Raw genomic sequence first — 18,163 nt, forward strand, 5'->3', positions numbered from 1 at the left:
AGAGGTGGGAAGGTGTGATTTGTTGGGGGCAGTGCCAGATTAACTGGGCACAAATGTCTGATGGCCCCCCTGCCCCCAAGCCAACGTGAATCGGGTGGTCAGTTAATAGGCCTATATCATGAAGATTTTTCTTGCCATCTAAGGCACGAGCGCATCTGTGAGGCCAAGCCTCACCAAGTAGCTCGTTTGTTTACAACTAACATTCCATTTAATTAAACTGCTTTATAGGCTATGCCGAAATGGTTTTCAACATTTTGAATATTAGTGTTGGGTGAATTAGGAAATGTTCTCAAAGTAGCCTTATGGCTGAAAGCTGCTTGGGATCCCCCGTCAAGCAATATAATTATACAAACACGCTTCCTGCACTCATTGTTCGGCTTTGTCAGAACTAAAGAGCTGTGAACGGCACGGCACGGCACGGCACGCCCAATGAAAATAAATTAACGCAACGCAACAAAACACAGACCCCGCTTCTCTCGCGTCAGTCACTGAAATGAACGACACACAGAACCCGCTTCTCTTACGCCAGTCACTGACAGTAGCCTAGAATAAATGCATGGGGAAAAACACTTCCCCATGACAAAGACATCGTAAAACACTGAAAGTTAATATTTTGTCACTAGCAACATACATCTGTCCTTTGTAAAATGTATTATGTTCCAAGTAGCCTAGTGCGTAATTCTGCTTCATAAAGTTGAACAAATACATTTGCTTATTTCACAGAAAAATATAAATAGCCAGTTAGGGTCTACAGTGCGTTGGTAAGTTATGGTAGGCCAACTTGGAGTGAACATACGAACAGGGGAAATTCTTTCTCTAGTAGCTGAGTAGTCTGATGGTAGGCAGGTGCGCACGTATACATAAGGCCGAACATGCAAGCGCCAATGAATCTTGCTCTCACGACAATCACGCCGTTAAACTTTAATAGGTTAACATAACTCTAAATTCGCCTTAAAGCAAGCAAAACGATAATTTGAAGACATCTGTTTCGTTGGAAGGGCAAGGGGGTAGCAACAGGGCAACACAGACAGGCCCGATGGCAGGGCTGTTATGAGAGTATTAAAATATGGGATATTCTACGGGAAAACATTAAAACGGCAAGACAGCGGGGGAAAGTTAAAATAGTCTACGTGATAAACACGGAAAAAGTTGGCATGCATTGTTTCGGTCCCCGTGCACAGGGATTATTTGTCATATTATTAATCACATATGAATTTTTGTGAAATTGTGCAAACAGGTGCAACATATTTGAAAAGGAAGGACTGGTAGCATGCAAGCTCACAGGAAAGATTGATTTAAAGGTGCCATGTGTAAGAATTGAGGTAAAAATATCCAAAAAATGAGCTACACGCATCAAAAGAATGAGAAGAAATAAGGGTGATGTCATTAAAAAAATGGCAAGGTATAGTGCTGCAGAGATATCAACCAGAATTAGCATGCTAAATTACTAGCCACAGCCCGACAGGTGTCATAATACCAGCTTCGGCCATGGGAGGCGGTATGCGGGCAACATAACCGCCAGCCAAACTGCAATACACGTTTCTCGGTTGTTACTCTAGGGTAGACCAACTCACTTTCTGGAGGTATACTGCCTCCATCTTTTATGGAATGTGGAGTATGAATTGATTTTTTGGCAGATATTGCACATGGCACCTTTAAGAGCGTCATCACAGTGTGAGGCTGTGGCGCAAAGCAGCGCGGGCGGAAGACAGCGACAATTGGCAGGGAAGGATCATGTCGTTTTTAACAATTCTGTCGGAGGGTCATTGAACAATTTCTAGCAGGCAAGGGAGAGTCATGCAATTTTGACTGAAGCACTCAAAATTCCTCCGGTGGCCCCTTCAATAAATAATGAACAGTCCCTAGATTGCTGCTGGGCTATATGTCTTGGTTCATGTCTGTTAACAACTCATTGCCGTCAAACGCGTAGCCTCTCTCGCGGTTGCATCCATTACAAACGAACATGCAATGTGAACGTCTGGGATTGGGGAGAGCACTAAATGCTCTACTGAATAAGCACGAAGTCAAACCTTTAAATGAAAAATACTCTTTAATAATCAAAAAAATAAACCGCTAATGAAGTAAACTTGTGACCATCAAAAATTTGGCTTTGGCTGAGCAACGGAGGTTAATATGCTCTATATTTTGTCCAAATGATGTCTATTATCGTTGCACCAGATTTTGTTTAATTTGTCCTGCGTTTCTTCTACGGCTGCAAACGGGATTCACTCGCAGTTAACCAAATATTTCTTTATTAGGGCAGGGCAGGCATATTTCTGGCTATTAAATTATTTCTAAACCAGTCTGCTAAAGTCTGTAGTGAAGTCTGTGTAGGGTTTTCCAGGCTCCATTTCTTTTTACGAGACACCCTGCTCACTTGAGACATCTACCGGTTGTTTGGGTTGTTGCCTCGTCGTTGCAGTGTCACTGGAAAAATACAAATTAAAGTTGCGTGATATCGCGTGACCCCGCGTGCGGACCGCGAGTGAAGCTGGCCAAGTCGAAGCACTGCCCACTTTAAGTTTGGCAGAACTATGTGGATGTTAAGAAACACGAACACGAAGGTAAGAAACACGATTTAAAACGAGTTTCTTGTTTCTCACTTCTCTTTCCGGGACGGTAGTCTCAATGTTGCAAGGTTGACCAAGGTTATTCTGACCTCTGGCAATGATGGTGGAGTAATGCACAGATTTAGCCTTATTAAGAGCCTCCTTGTAGGCCAGTACATGGTCTTTATATGCCTGTGCGTGGACAGTTAGGCCAGTCCTTCTGCTACGTCGCTCCAGTTGGCGGCCAGCAGCCTTCATTTTTCGCAGCTCAGGTGTAAACCATGGAGCAGAGTGTAGAAAGGAGACAGTGTGTGTTTTCAAGGGGGCCATATTATTTAAAGTATCAGATAGCTGAAAGTTGTAGGAGTAGGACAAGATCATCAGGACACAAATTGAGTGGCTTATCCACAAGTATGGGAGCCCCTGTGGTTGTATTTGGAGCGACGACGCAGAATGGCGAGATGTTGGTGCAGTGTAAGGCCATCGGGATACTTGTAACAGTTTTTTCGCAGGCTGTGGAGACAGGCCGACAAGTATTTGAGAGTCATGGTTGAGGAGCACAGTAGTTCACAGGGCACGCATGGAGACCAGCGAGAGCTCATGGACGAGAAGCCAGAGCAGCGATACGGATGCAGATCGCATAGGGAAGGAAGGTGGAAGACACGGTGGAAGGCAGGCACGGCCAGCCAAAAGGTGCCAGCAGGCAGACGCACGTTAGCGCTGACGCACCTAGCCGATGTCCTAATAATCTAGCACATTAGCCAGCAAGTGTAACCACTGACACTCTTGAGGTAACCAGGTCCCTGCGAGTGTAACAGCATAGGCAAGAGGCTAACCCACTGATGTAGCAAGCAAGACACTTACCAAAGCAGTCTCAGCGGGGTATCCTTGAGAGGGCTCGCACAGTGACACATAGGGCAGGCAGGGGCGTCGTATGAGGAGGCATCCACTTTCAGGTTTCAATCCGCTCGAAAATAGCAGAGACGCAGAGGATCCACAGTATGTAGCATCAGAGTTAATACATCCACAGTGTGTGTAGTCCAGGTTAGCTCCACGCCAGTTAGGTGCACGTAGGCCAGGCTAACTTTTGTTACGGTAGGCAACTGTTGATAGTCCAAGTTTGTTCAGATCAGTCTCGAATGAATCAACAAAAATCCAAGAATGGACAAAAATAGGAGCTATGAAACTACACGGTGCATAGGGCTGGGACGGTATGGATGTTTTCTTACCGCAGTCGGTAAGCAAGAAATTACCGCGGTTTTGCGATATATCCCCCCCCCGCCCCCCCCCCCAAAAAAAAAGAATAGATTATGGATTACTGTATGAATTTTGTGCCTTCAAAGACCACTGGACCAAATGCTTCAGACATGAAGAGATAAGCAGTTTATCAACAAGGCTATCATGATTTAAGAACTGTTACAGTCATGACGATTATGCTAATGTTACAGCGGTAGGCTACCACACGTTTTAATGGCTGCGTCAGGTTGTAACAAAGGTAGGTCCGAGGCTAGTCTAGACCTACATGTCGCTGTTAAGTTCACAGCTTTCACGTTTAACAGCTTTATGTAAAATGAGTTTGAACGGAGAGAATAGAAAAGTGTTGCAATTGTGCCAGTTCACCCCTACTCTCGCATAGTAAACAAATAAAATGTTGGAACATTGCGCTCCCCAACACAAACGCGAAAGGTCGGGTTTGCTTCATCTTTTGATGATATGTTTTGAAGTTTTGTTTTGAAAACGGAGGGTTAGCCTACTTAACGTAACTGTGGTTCTCTGAGTATCAATGTCATAAGATGGTTCATCACATTACACATCATGACATTGCATAGGCCTACGTGTAGCCTACACATGTGCAGGCCAATTATAGTGGGATTCAACTTCATGTGGCCTAGGGCTAGGCTAGCCACCTGCTGACGTCTAGATAGATAGATAGATAGATACTTTATTCTAAGCTGACTTAGAATAAATCTATCTGTCTAAGCTGACTGCATAACTCTGAGATTCTGCTACGTTTTCAAACCGGAATTGTGCATATGTCATGGTTGAAAACGTCCAAGTCGAATCACCCAAATGTTTCACAGATATTTTTTTTTTGCGGTGATGACGGTGACAAGCTCAGACAAAGTCCTTTTAGGCAAGTCCCTCCACTCGGCGGCCATATACCAACGTTTTATGGGCACTCATCGGGCACAGTCTTTGGGTCGAACTGCGCGTGCGCAAGGCTTCACGACACCAATCTTGCTCCAGCGGCGAGCAAGACATGATTGGCACGATGTCTTCACAACACACCATATGATTGGCTCAATGTATTCACATGTCGACGTTTTGCCGAGGAAGGGGTGGGATATGTGTAGACAATGGCCATATTGGCGTGACAAACTAGCCCCATGCATTTCTATAGAGTATTTTTTGAGTGCTGTGGCTCCACATTAGAAAGTCTCTGGCTCAGACCAGTGGCGCAAAAAGTGGGTATGCGCTATATGCGGCGCAGAACCATGGGGGCGCCAAAGCGATGGTAAAAATAATAATAACAATATATTTGGTGTATTCTATATATAGCTACTGTTGTACGTTTTTAAATCATTTCTGCATTTCCCCAATGTTAAATAACATTTTAGAGGACTAACAGGCTAGAGTAGGCGCCCTATCTCATAAGATTCCATTATAGAATTTTGACATGGAGTGGGGGCGCCGTGAGCGCTGAGTGAGCAGGTATGAGTAGTGAGTTTTCGTCTATGGAAAAAGATTGATAAAGCAAAAAAGCTGTCAGGGGCTAAAATAGAAAAAGAAAGGGAAAATGAGATGGCATGTCAAGGGATGTGACAGTAGTTAAATAAGTGGATGGTGAAAAACAACAGGTAGGATTTAAGTGTGACGTCTGTGCTTGGAAGCACACTCATGTTCATGTTATTCATGTTACCAGACTAACTAGCGTTTGCTAAGCATATGCCGATTGAAACAGCCTATATTCCAGTCAGATAGCTAGGTGGCTACCATGCTCATACTGCACTTTTAATGGCAAACTGCAAAAAAAAAAGTCACACTAGCAACAACTCATTACATGATTCCATTTCCTAACAATGAAGACTCTTGTGCTGTCAGTGTGGCGCAAACAAAGGCTAGAGCTGAATCAATCAGCCTTATCGTTTGTGAGCAACAGCTGGCAAAAGGACGTTATGAGAACCGTTTAGACTCTCTTAAAGTGAAAATGCGACATTTAACAATACTTCAAATTCAAATCGGCAGAATTTTTTAAAATAGGTAATACATTATTGGCCTTTTGTTTTACTTTTACTAGTTGTTTGTGTTTTTTTTTGGGGGGGGGCGCCAATTTGTTGTTGCATACCCCTCAAAAAATGGGTAGCTGCGCCCCTGGCTCAGACCCGCGGTAGGGGTCACGTGACCGCAGTAATGCGGTTACCTTCCCAGCCATAACGGTGCACATGGCATCAAGCAATGGCACTGACAGTGCATAAAATCACTTATTTAGGCTTAGGCCTACAAACACGCAAAACAAACACAAACGACACCGGGGAGCAGCGGCAGCCAGACGCGGCAGCCACACCGCCAGCATTCACTCACAACCGGACATCTTTTCTACTTTGTTGCATTTGTATTTTGATTACGAATGAATCTCATTCACATATAACACGATCATCACAGACCCAGAAGGACGTTTTATCATCATAAACATCTCAATTAACAGCACCCCTGTCACAATTGCTAATGTTTATGGCCCCAATACAGATCATCCAGTTTTATTTCAGAACCTCTTTGCTTCCATCTCAACTCTATTTGACTGTTCCATCATAATCGCAGGTGACTTCAATACAGTTTTACACAATAGACAGAATCTGGCAATCCCCAAAAACAAAACAGTTCATGAGCGATTTTAGCCTTGTTGATAGTTGGTGGCTTCAGCACCCAGACACAAAAGACTACTCTTTTTTTCTCTCCAGTCCACCACTCTTATTCCGTATTGATTATTTTCTAACCAGCAACTCTATCATGCTGAATATCTCTGATTCAACAATACATCCCATAGTCATTATTGGCCATGCCCCGGTTACAACCAAATGGAACAAAACCATCCTACAGAAACCCATTAGCAGATGGTGTTTTAACACATCTCTCTGGCAAGACCCAAAATTCATCAGTTTTATTAGGAGAGAGTGGGCATTCTTTCTAGAAATTAACGATTCCCCTGGATCCTGGAACAGGAAATAGAACTAAATAACAAAATTAAACAATTGGAAGAAATCAATGCAAGCAACCCAACAGAAGGAACGCAGACGGAACTAAGAAAATATAAATTCGAACTCAATGAAATACTCAATAAACACACTCAATTTATGATCCATCGTTTAAGGCAAGAACACTTCCATCATAGCAATGAATCAGGTAAATACTTAGCAAATTAAATTCGACGTGACAAAGAAAAAGCAACAATCCCAGTCATAAAGAACTCAGCAGGGAAGCCAACTAGATCACCTGAAGAAATAAATCAGGCTTTCTACAATTTTTACAATAAACTATATTCTTCAGAAATAAACCCCAACCAGGAATCCATTGACTCATTCCTAAACAGCATCAAATTACCACAACTCAATGAAAATCAAACAAATAAACTAGATGTACCGCAGAGCGGTACAAAATATGACCGTCGCCCAGTCCGGCACATTTTTTCCACAAAAATAAGTCACACTTGGCAAATTGTGTTAATTTCCTCCTTTGTTCCTGCTTAGCTTCAGTAATTCAGCAAAGTCAGGGTATCTGCTGGTCTGGCTGCTGGCTAAAAACAAAAGGTGAAAGTCTCACTGAATTGCATTATGCACACTCAATTCTTACTGGTATCTGCTAGACAACAAGTACCAAAACATGATTAGTTCATAGATTTCACATGTAAAATACATTTTATACAACCCCACCCCCACCATCTTGCCTGTTCATAATTTTGAGAAATTGTTGAATTGTGTGCATTTTTGCATGTACGTGTTTATGTGTGTGTATGTGTGTGCGCGTGCGTGCATGTGCTTGTGGATGTGCCTGTTTGTGTGCATGTGCATGCATGCGTACATATATCTACTGTGTTTGTATGTGGCATATGTATGATTACTGTGAATGTATGTGTGTGAATATCTGTTTATGCACATGTGTGCATATGAAATTGGTTAACATGACCCCTGGAGGCAAACATACGCAAAAAATTGGTCATCCTAGGCCCTACGGTTCTCAAGATATTCACAGAAAACTCTGTTGGTGTACTGTCACTAAATGTACACATAAATTATTTTATTGTATGGCCCCCCATGAATGAAACTTCACGAAACTTGGCAAGCATTTGGAGGGAGTAATGATCCTACACTTTCAATTTTGTGCAGTTTTGACCAGCCAGAGATATTGTGATTAAAAAACCTAATTTTTTGCTTTTTAATTTTTAACTAGGTGGCGCTATACATGAAATAAGTGGAAATGGGATGGGTTGACATGGCCCCTTAAGTCCAACATACAAAAAAAGGTGGTCCTCCTAGGCCCTACGGTTCTCGAGATATTCACAGAAAACTGTCTCCGGCCACCTACAGGCCAGTTGGGGTACAGTAACATAAATTCATTTATTGTGTGGCCCCCCATAAACGGAATTCCATGAAACTTGGCGTGCATTCAGAGGGTGTCATAATGATCCTACACTTCCAATTTCGTGCAGTTTTGACCATGTTAGGTCACAGATACCTGCGATTACAACACCTCATTTTTACTTTTTTGTTTTTAACTAGGTGGCACTATACATGAAATGAGTGGTTATGGAATGGGTTGACATGGCCCCTTAAGATCAACATACAAAAAAAGGTGGTCCTCCTAAACCCTATGGTTCTCGAGATATTCACAGAAAACTGTGTCTGCCCTACCCTCCTTTCGGGGGGTCCAGTCCAGCAGGGGGGGCTACAGATGAAAACGAAAAATGATGGTTCCATGCTATCCATGTGGGACTACATGCCCACCAAGTTTTGTGTACCCCGGTCTTTCAGTGTCCCGGGAATCCTTGACGGAAATTTGGCCGTGCGAAAAAAAAAAAAAAAAAAATCTGACTAAACCTATATGACCGCCGCTTCGCTGCGTGGTGGTCATAATTAGAGTCACACATAACTCAACAAGAACTGTGTGCTGCTCTTAAATATATGCCTAATAATAAAGCACCAGGTCCGGATGGCTTCCCTGCGGAGTTCTACAAACAATTCTGATTAATTCTGATGATTAATGAATCAAAAGAAAAAGGAAGACTTCCAGCTAGTTCCACCGCAGTGTCAATTTCACTCCTCCTTAAGCCGAATAAGGACTCAAAAATGCCATCCAGCTACCGGCCAATCTCTCTTCTCAATGTTGACAATAAAATAATCGCCAAAACATTAGCACGCAGATTAGAAGAGGTCTCTCCATCCATTATCCACCCAGACCAAACTGGCTTCATTAAAGCCAGAATTTCATCCTCCAAATGTAATGTACCACTCAACTTTTCAAGAAAATACCATCATAGCAACTCTTGATGCAGAAAAAGCTTTTGATAGGGTCAACTGGAATTTCCTGTTTTTCACTTTAGGCCGGTTTGGTTTCGGGGAATCGTTCATTAATTGGGTTAAACTTCTTTACACTTCACCTTCAGCCACAGCGATCACCAATGGACTAACATCACAAAGTTTCACTCTGCACCGGGGAACTAGACAGGGATGCCCACCCTTCCCCTCTCTATTTACAATCTTCATTGAACCTCTAGCAGCTGCCATCCATCACATCAAGGGAGTTTAGACTCCAAATAGGCATCATAAAATCAGCCTCTATGCCGACAACATCCTTCTCTTTCTTCAAGACCCCACAGCATCAGTACAAGAAACCAATAAACTCATTGACACATTCTCTAATATTTCTGAATACTCAATCAATTGGAATAAGTCTGGAATTCTCCCTTTACACCCAAACAGCTGGGATGTGACAGCCCACTCTTCACCTATCCCACTCTGCACTAATTAGATCACATATTTAGGGTTAAAGATCTCCCCCAGGCTGTCAGAGTATTCTAAAAAACGTTTGTCACCAGTTTGGCGTTCAAGCACACATCAGAACGAATGTTTGGTCTGTCGCGATTTAGCCTTTTTCCCCATAGTGATGACAATAATGGCTTTCCTTGTCCCCAGTAACATTAACATATAGTGTAGTGGCTGTGGCACCTGAGCCGTACGCCAGCTGTTTTGTCCTCTTGTTATATGTATATGGGGAATATTTGCTATGGTAACTAATATGCATCTTTGTAGTAATATGCATTATTGTCATTCTGTATATATTTGTTATGCTTATTATTTTGTTGATAGCCTATTGAATGTCCGGTAAAGTGGTTATCTTTTTGGGTGGTTTGAGCCAATATCCCAATTTGGGTTAATTTAGAGAAATTCATGGCGTTATTTAAGAGGGGTAGCTCAGTTCCCCTGGAGAGCAAGAGAGTGCAGCTCTCCTGTTGTGAGGCAGATATCTAGCTTTATGCTCTGTGTAAGTCTGAATTGCTTTATGGCTGGAATACTGAACTTTTTTTTTGTTTGCAGAATTCACCAAGCGTTGGATTGTTCACTCACTATAGGGAACGTGAGCTAGGCTTTTCTTAAGTCTATTGCTATTCTTGCAAGTTTTTTTGTTATTTACTAAATACATTTGAACCGATTAAAACTCCAACAACCTCTACAGCACTGCCTTTTCCACCTACAACACCAAGCTTACATCCCAACTTGTGGACTCACAACACTGATGCTAAAAACAACTGAGGAAGGGAGTCGTGAACAGTCTCGCGAAACAGGTGACCAATCAGAGATTTCAAACAAACAAGGAAACATAACCTCTCAATGCAAAACCGCCGAGTTTTCCGAAATCTCCACTTTGCCCAGATTACTCAGGAATAATCGTTTTCAGTGATAAAATGTTAGTTTTCGAATGGATATAAATAACAGTAATGATATTAGTGTAATGAACTGTATTTGTGACTTGTAAGACATGTGTTAGGCAACATTAATCATTTGTTAGGTGTGTATTCACAAATTTCTTGTTCATGACGAATTAGGCCTTTATTCTTGATATAATCTTAATAATGATCTAGTAAGCCTTGATCTCTACTTACTAATTAGTAGTAAGTACCAAAAGAAAATATGTATAACCCACTAGTATACAGTCTGAATAAATCCCAAATAGTGGGAGAACAGTTGTAGAACTAGAAATGCAATTCCAAGGAATTACCAGTGCATAAAAATGCTAAAGTTGTGATGTAAAATATCATGTATAGTTAAAACAGATAATATAGAGATGGTTACTACGGTGATAATATAGAGATGGTTACTACGGCTAGGATAGACATGGTGGTTGCATAGCTTAATAAAAGTTGATAGTTTAAAAGTAGACTGTTTAAAAGCTGAGTGTAGATAGTTTAAAAGTTGTTGACAGACTGGAAGTTTAATGAATGTTGATATTCAAATAGTTTAATGGCTGTATAGGTAGATATTTGACGATAACTGAAAGTTGGAATGGCTCTAATGTTTGCTAGCAGTTATGCTAAGATTTTTAACTATGCTAACCATACTACTTAGCTAATGTTTTATAGCAGTGCTAGCAATGCTAACATGCTAACCATGCTACTTAGCTAACGTTTTCTAACAGTTTTGCTAAACATGCTAACTATGCTAGCAATGTTAACATGCTAACGATGCTAACCATGTGACTTAGCCAACCTAGCTAATCATTTTTAGTTGTTATGCTAACTAACATGCTAACTATGTGACTTAGCTAACCTAGCTAATCATTTTTAGCAGTTTTGCTAAAAATGCTAACAATGCTAGCAATGCTAACATGTTAACTATGCTAACCATGCTAACTAGCTACAGTGGGTAGGAGTCATAGTTGATGACAAGTGTTGACATAGTTGATGACAAGTTAAAAGTTGTTGATAGACAGCTAGTTTAATAGATAGTTTAATAATAGTTTAAAAGTAGACTGTAGATTAAAAGTTGAATGTAGATATTTTAAAAGTTGTTGATAGACAGCTAGTTTAATAGATAGATAGTTTAAAAGTAGACCGTTTAAAAGTTGAATGTAAAAAGTTTAGTAGTTTAATGGGTTACATTGTTTAACAGTGGATTATTGTAGTGAGGACTTTTATTTTTAAACAGTTTTGGGCAGAGGAAACAGTTGAATAGGATATGTAGTCTTAATTGACCCAGATTGTATGCTTAAAGACTACTACGTTGCTAGGTTACGCTAGCGAGACACGCTGCTCCGCCTGGCATCATGTTTTTGTTTGTTTTTATGTAATGTTCGTAATTTTATGTAATGTCATGTTTATTTTTTTTGTATTGATTTGTCTAGTTAAATGTTTTCTCTCCTTATTGAAGTTATTTTTGATAGTTTTCGTGTTATTCTCTTCCTTTTTACTGCTTTCAAGTCGGCTGATGTTGTTAACGTCTGTCCATTGGGAGCTTGCTATGGATAGCTTTTGCCCTGGGCCTCTTACATCCTTCACATCCATCTGTGAGCCGGTGCTGCACTTCGCTGTCTGGTCGAGGGGATTTCTCGGGACAGCAGCTGGAGCTACTCTGCGTGGCCACCGAGTTGCTAATCTACAAGATCGCCCACAACTTTCGGACTGGTACGCTTCCAGTGATCTCCACACTAACAGGGCCTAACATTGACGTTATCTCCAGACTGCCAGTGAGTGTAAAGAACTTTGTTGGCGTTGCATCGGTTGTGGAGACACAGCTGTGCACAGTTTCACGCGAGTCATCATTGCTAGGGTTGGACATTTTCAGCCGGTTGGAAATTGGACTAATTCTATTTTTTATTTATTTTATTTATTCATTTGTTTGTTGTCTGTCTTGTATGTCTTGGTGTCACGGGTACGCTGGTGACTACGCCTCTCCGTCCGGCATCTTTTGCGTTTGTTATTTCTTAAATGTAGTTCTATGTCTTGGTGTCACGGGTACGCTGGCGACTACGCCGCTCCGTCCGCTATTGTCTTTGTTAGTCTATGTGTCAATGACAATGTCTTATATGTGGAGCGCTTTGGGTTGCACTCTGTGCATGTTAAATGCGCTATACAAATAAAACTGACTTGACTTGACTTGACTTGACTAAAGCCTGAGGCTGCAGGTGGCCTGAACACCTGCCATAGGATTATAATTGCTTAATGGCCGTATTATGATGTCATAATCGGCAATGTTAAGTCTATGGGGATTTTTTAAAAGTTTTTCTTTAAAAAGTATAAAAGTTTCAAAGTTGAAAAGATATAGCAACCCGATCTGTTTGAAGACCTACGTTACAAAGTTTGAATGAAGTTTCTAAGTTAAACTGTTCAAGAGAAATTGCGTACGGAAAAAGTGGTAAGCGGAATAATAATAAGAAGTTACCTAGGAAGAACAGTACAGTGCATTTTCATGCACTGTAATAAGCAAGGACTGTATATCTCAACCTCATTGCTGTATTTCACTGCCCAGGTTGCTGTGACATCACTTAACAACTGGGAGATTGGCTCCCATTCTAAAGTGGAAACTGGTTCCTTAGCAGAAAGCACCTTATCATCAGTAATACCTATGCAGTATGTAGGCTACTTACTAGTCATGAAATGGTTCCATATTCTAAAGTCAGGCATTCTGATAAAAATTACATGGTGGGAACAGTCTAGAGACTATGACCCCTGATCAATACAGACATTCTACCCTTAATACATTGCTAGTACAGTAGTTTGGAGTGTGTTGACAATGGGAAAAAGATGAGAAAAGTGACAGCATTGAAAATGTCCCCACCATGTAATTTTTATCAGAGGGAGAGTAGGCTAATGCCTGACTTTAGAATATGGAACCAATTCATGACTAGTAAGTACACAGGCGCGCAGGAACCTTTTTTTGACCAGGGGTGCTGAATAACAAAAATAATGGATGTCCGGCGATTTCTCCCCCCCGGACATGTTTGGGATTTTGACTGCTAAACACATCATTTTAGTGCTGTGTGCGGGTGATAAAGAGAAGTTTTAGAAAAGTCCTGGGCAGCCACAAATTCCACTGTTCCACAACAGCACTCCGACTCCACTGCACCCACCCTAACCCCACAGAAGCGCACTTGACATCATTAGCCTATTTCAGTATAGCTAAGGAAAATTACTTTTCTAATCGTTAAAACCACACCAGAGATGTATGGCTTTAAATACAGGCTAATAATCAGGCTGCAATGATCTCGCAAATCATTTCTGAATAGCCTAAAGTGTGTCCTCTCCACAGCAAGTATGCGTCCTAATAATTTTATCTTAGCGACTAGGATAGTGAAATGATTTCACTAGCTATACATTTATTAATTTTGCAAAACTGTAAAACACAAGTAAAGTTTCTTTCAGCTTATCCATGCTTTTTTGATCGTGTAAATCGCATGTAGGCCTATATCAACCGTAGGCCTACACCCTTGATCGCTATCACATTAGCTGAAACCATGCTACGGTTCTTACAGTAACTGACTCACGTTCACGTTGATCTCTATAACTGTTAATTTTTAGTAGCCTATATTCGAACCTATCCATAACCCTTTTTTGCTATTTGACTCATCATTTCACATACAAAAATATAACTAATGTCAGACAGCGAATTAGTAATTATTTACATATAACAATTTTTAAAAATCGATCTCCTGCCAGCATGGAGTGCTGCAGCACCCTCAGCACCCCCCTTCCCGCGCCCTTGTAAGTACATACTATATATTATAATATATTACTTATTACTTCATTAGGTGACAACCACTAAAAAGCTACCAATCTCAGAGGTCGATCATATCAAAACATAAACTAAGGGTGTGTAGGTATAAAAAAAAATCACAACTAGAATTTGCCCACCCAGATGGTAGGCTAGCAGTATCTGGTATGGCCCATGGACTATTGCACTCTGGGGCTACAGAGGGTGATGTTGAATTTCCTTGAATTTTCCCTTGGGGATCAATAAAGTATCCATCTATCTATCTATCTATCTATGTCTTTTTTTTTTTTTTTTTTTTGGGGGGGGGGGGGCGTGTCCAATAAAGTAAAGTTAAAGGCACACTATGCGAACCTGTAATAGGCAAATCGTTCACCTAGCATAGCTATTCGCCTTACTCACCCGGCGGCCATTACGAGTCTGAGGGGTACACTTGTCATTACACCTCAGTCCAGCAGATGGTGGTGGTAATGCACCAGTGAACCCTTCTTCTTTAATCGGTGAGGTTTTTTCGGCAGTTTGCAAATGGAGTGCATTACCACCACCATCTGCTGGACTGAGGTGTAATGGCAAGTGCACTCCTCAGCCTCGTTATCGCAGCCGGGTGAATAAGGCGAATACAGCATAGATGTAGCGATCGCCTACCACCAGCCATGCAACTTCCAAGAGTGGCGCCCTGCCAAAACTCACAAGAATCTAAAACATTACAGTAGATATAGCTCTTAAGAGATAGTTTTTGCCTGTTGTTAATTAACCAAATAAATTTCAGTGTCCCGCCGGCGGGACAGTTACCCCCCTCCCCCACCTCCCCCCAACATTCTAAATCAATTGTATGCGCCATATTGCTATGTAGCATAGTAATGTTATACACCATTTCAAAGCTTCAAAACTTTTTTCATGTACAATCTGTATAGTGCTTTACATTCTCAGATTAATTTTATTATGTCTCAATTAAATTTGATCCAAAATGCCCCCCTCCCCCTCCTCCGCTTTTGGTGATCCCTGACTTCTGGCTGCAATGTAGCTGCAGCACAATAAGTAGATGCCTCATATTGGGTACTGAAATATTCACAAGAATCCATAGAAATTGAATCTTCATGTTGTATTATCCAATATTAGTTGTACAGATGTATAGTTTATCTTATACATACTCATTGATCCAACAAAGTAAATGCAAAAATAGAGACTTGTTTGTAATTATTCCATATTTTGTGTAGTCAGTCTATATCAGAACACCTGACATACAATCTAAATAGTCCACAAGAAACCTCAAAGTGTTACCTTTCATTTGAGACCAGGATTATGCTTCTACACAAAGGGGTTCATGTGCAGTAAGCATTTGATTGTCAGTATGCATTTTGGATAACAAAAAGTCCTATCGGGGAGTATCCATAGGCATTTTACAAAACGCATGGGCATACCTTGGCAAATAATAGTCTAAAGCACGCATATTTTTATTCTATATTGATCAACTTTTGCACACAGCTTCACAAGACCTGGTGCTAGGGCTCAGTTGTGTTTCTAAGGGATATCAAGTGACCTAGAGGGCTGAAATGTGGTCAGTTCAGAGATGCTTGTAATCCAGCAGAAAGAAAAAACTATATTCTAGCCTCTGTAGCTCTGTAGCGCTGTGTCAGTACATCACACAGTTATTTTGACTGCTTCCTACGAAAGCTACAGGTTCTCAGCTTTCTATAGAGGTCCAGCACTTGATGGTTGACCCCAAAAGAGGTGGGAACAATGCCCTTGTAAATAAGCACAGTGCAATTTCAGGCAAAAACTTGATTTTTTTACTGAGACAACGAAACAACAAAACGACATCAAAAGCATTTGCATTGTGTAGGCTACAGGGGGGATAAATCGCGAGAAGTTTGCTATTTACCGAGTATTTTGCTATTGCCGAGTAACATCGCGACTCTAGAGGGAGCTCTAAACTCCCCAAAAATACCTAAACCTGAATAGGTGTCCTTCCTTATGCAAGCACTCTAATAAGATAGTTAGCTTAAAAGAATAGTGCGAGCACACTAATAACTAGTGGAGCTACAGTGTTTTTTTGCAAGAACAATACCGTGCACTTGCTACACAAGCAATCACACTAATATGGTGGCAAAGAGGCCCAAACTGAGGCCAATGTGTATGTATGGTGTGTGTGTTTGTGTAGGGGCAAAGGGGCCAAACTGCCTTTGAACTGCTGACGGCCAGTTGACCTGAAGAGCCATTACAAGTAACTATGTCTTGTGATGAAGCTTTGCTTTGACAAGAGTTGAATAAGGCCTAGTCTCAAACAAACGACACTTGGGTCTAGACGTAGCCTAATAATAATGGGCTAGTCTATGAACTAGCTACAATATGCACCATAACAAATACAAATGACTCATTGGATTTCCGTATAACTAACTGAATGACCTGCCCCATAATTTTAATTGTTATCTTTACGCACGTAAAAACCTGCGCACGTCGTTGGCAAATGCTTTCTAAAACTATATTAAGCAACCTAAACGTACAGTTAAACATTTTCAGATCGTTTGATACATTATGATATGGTCTATTTTAGCCCAGTTAGATTAACCAACAGAATAGCCTACCTCGGATGTGCAACATCACACATTTCGTCCCCGCGTTTGTGGCCATCAGTCATGTCGGAGGCGGTCAACGTAGGAATTCTTCACTCCAAAACCGGTGTGCTGTGTTTGCCCATATCACACACATCCACTTGATTTGTGAGAGACGTTTATTATTTCCATCAAGTTCCCAAATCTCGTTAGCTGTTAATCTGGCCTGGCTCCGTATATATATATACACGCTGGTTTAATTGTGTCCAGAAAAGGCTACGCACTCAAAACTCAACCTTTTTACGCCACTAGACGCATTCTTCCAGATCGGACTAAGGCCGTTTAGAGTGTTGGTTAGTAAACTTATCAGGGTAGCGTAAGTTTCATTTACGTGATTGTTCAGGAGATGCCTTTTCTCTCAGTCTACTATTAGCTTACACGAGCCAGCCGTCACACATCGGCGATAGTTCAACTCCTCACACAGACTGAGTGTGGCCTGCTGCTAACCGCATTTAAAGCGACATGGTACCTAAAACCAGAGCGGTTGAGAAGAAAGAGTGGCGACGCTTCCATAGGCATTAGCTTCGCACCGCAAGTCTACATTTTCAATTCTGTTTTCTTCTTCTTCTTTTTAATGAAATCCAATTTTTTGTATGGCTGTTCACATTGTTTTTTTTATGACGGAGTATTAAGGCCACACATGAAGAAAAAAATATTTTTTATATGACGAGATTAAATACCTCACTTCAGTCTTTAAACTTTAATCTCGATGTGTCGACATTAAATTCGAAATTTCGGGAAAGTCGACATACCATGTCAACCCTCTTCATTTCATCTTGACATGTCCATCAAAACTAGTTTGGAGAGAGAGCAACCTCTTCAAAGTAGCTGACACGGAATTCGAACAGTTAGGGAGCATTCACATTACACCGTTTGGTCTGGACCCGTTTGGACAGATAATAATAATAATAATAATAATAAGAAGAAGAAGAAGAAGAAGAAGAAGAAGAAGAAGAAGAAGAAGAAGACAAAGAAGAAGAAGAAGAATATAATCTATTTATATAGTACTTTTCAAGCACAAAGCACAAAGTGCTTTACAGACAAACTAACAAACAAAACAAAAAACAATAGTAATGATAACTACAATAATAATAATAATGATAAAAAATAGTAATAAAAGAAAAGTCAAGTCAACTTTATTTATATAGCACATTTCATACACAGAAGTCATTCAATGTGCTTTACATAAACAAAAGCAAACAGGAATAGCTGATAAAAGCATAGAAGGGCAATAGTCAAAGAATAG

At 40.9% G+C, this 18,163-nt stretch overlaps 1 protein-coding gene across 4 annotated transcripts in view; it reads right to left on the reverse strand.

Annotated features, from left to right (window-relative positions):
- The window catches only part of LOC121715455 (WSC domain-containing protein 2-like), a 189,310-nt gene extending 171,957 nt beyond the window's left edge, over positions 1-17,353 (reverse strand). The window contains exon 1 of one of the 4 annotated variants that reach the window (XM_042101216.1): positions 16,891-17,353. Coding sequence is in view for 1 of the 4 variants with exons in the window: in XM_042101223.1 (XP_041957157.1) it covers positions 16,891-16,936 (46 nt within the window). In the remaining 3 variants the exon portion in view is untranslated. Of the gene's footprint in view, positions 1-3,413; positions 3,574-16,890 lie in introns of those variants that run through there. The other 3 variants (XM_042101223.1, XM_042101221.1, XM_042101218.1) reach the window with 3 other exon arrangements.
- Between the last annotated feature and the right edge of the window lie 810 nt (positions 17,354-18,163).

The sequence above is a fragment of the Alosa sapidissima genome, chromosome 8 (genome assembly GCF_018492685.1).
Source record: "Alosa sapidissima isolate fAloSap1 chromosome 8, fAloSap1.pri, whole genome shotgun sequence".
In the NCBI taxonomy this organism is placed as follows: domain Eukaryota; kingdom Metazoa; phylum Chordata; class Actinopteri; order Clupeiformes; family Clupeidae; genus Alosa; species Alosa sapidissima.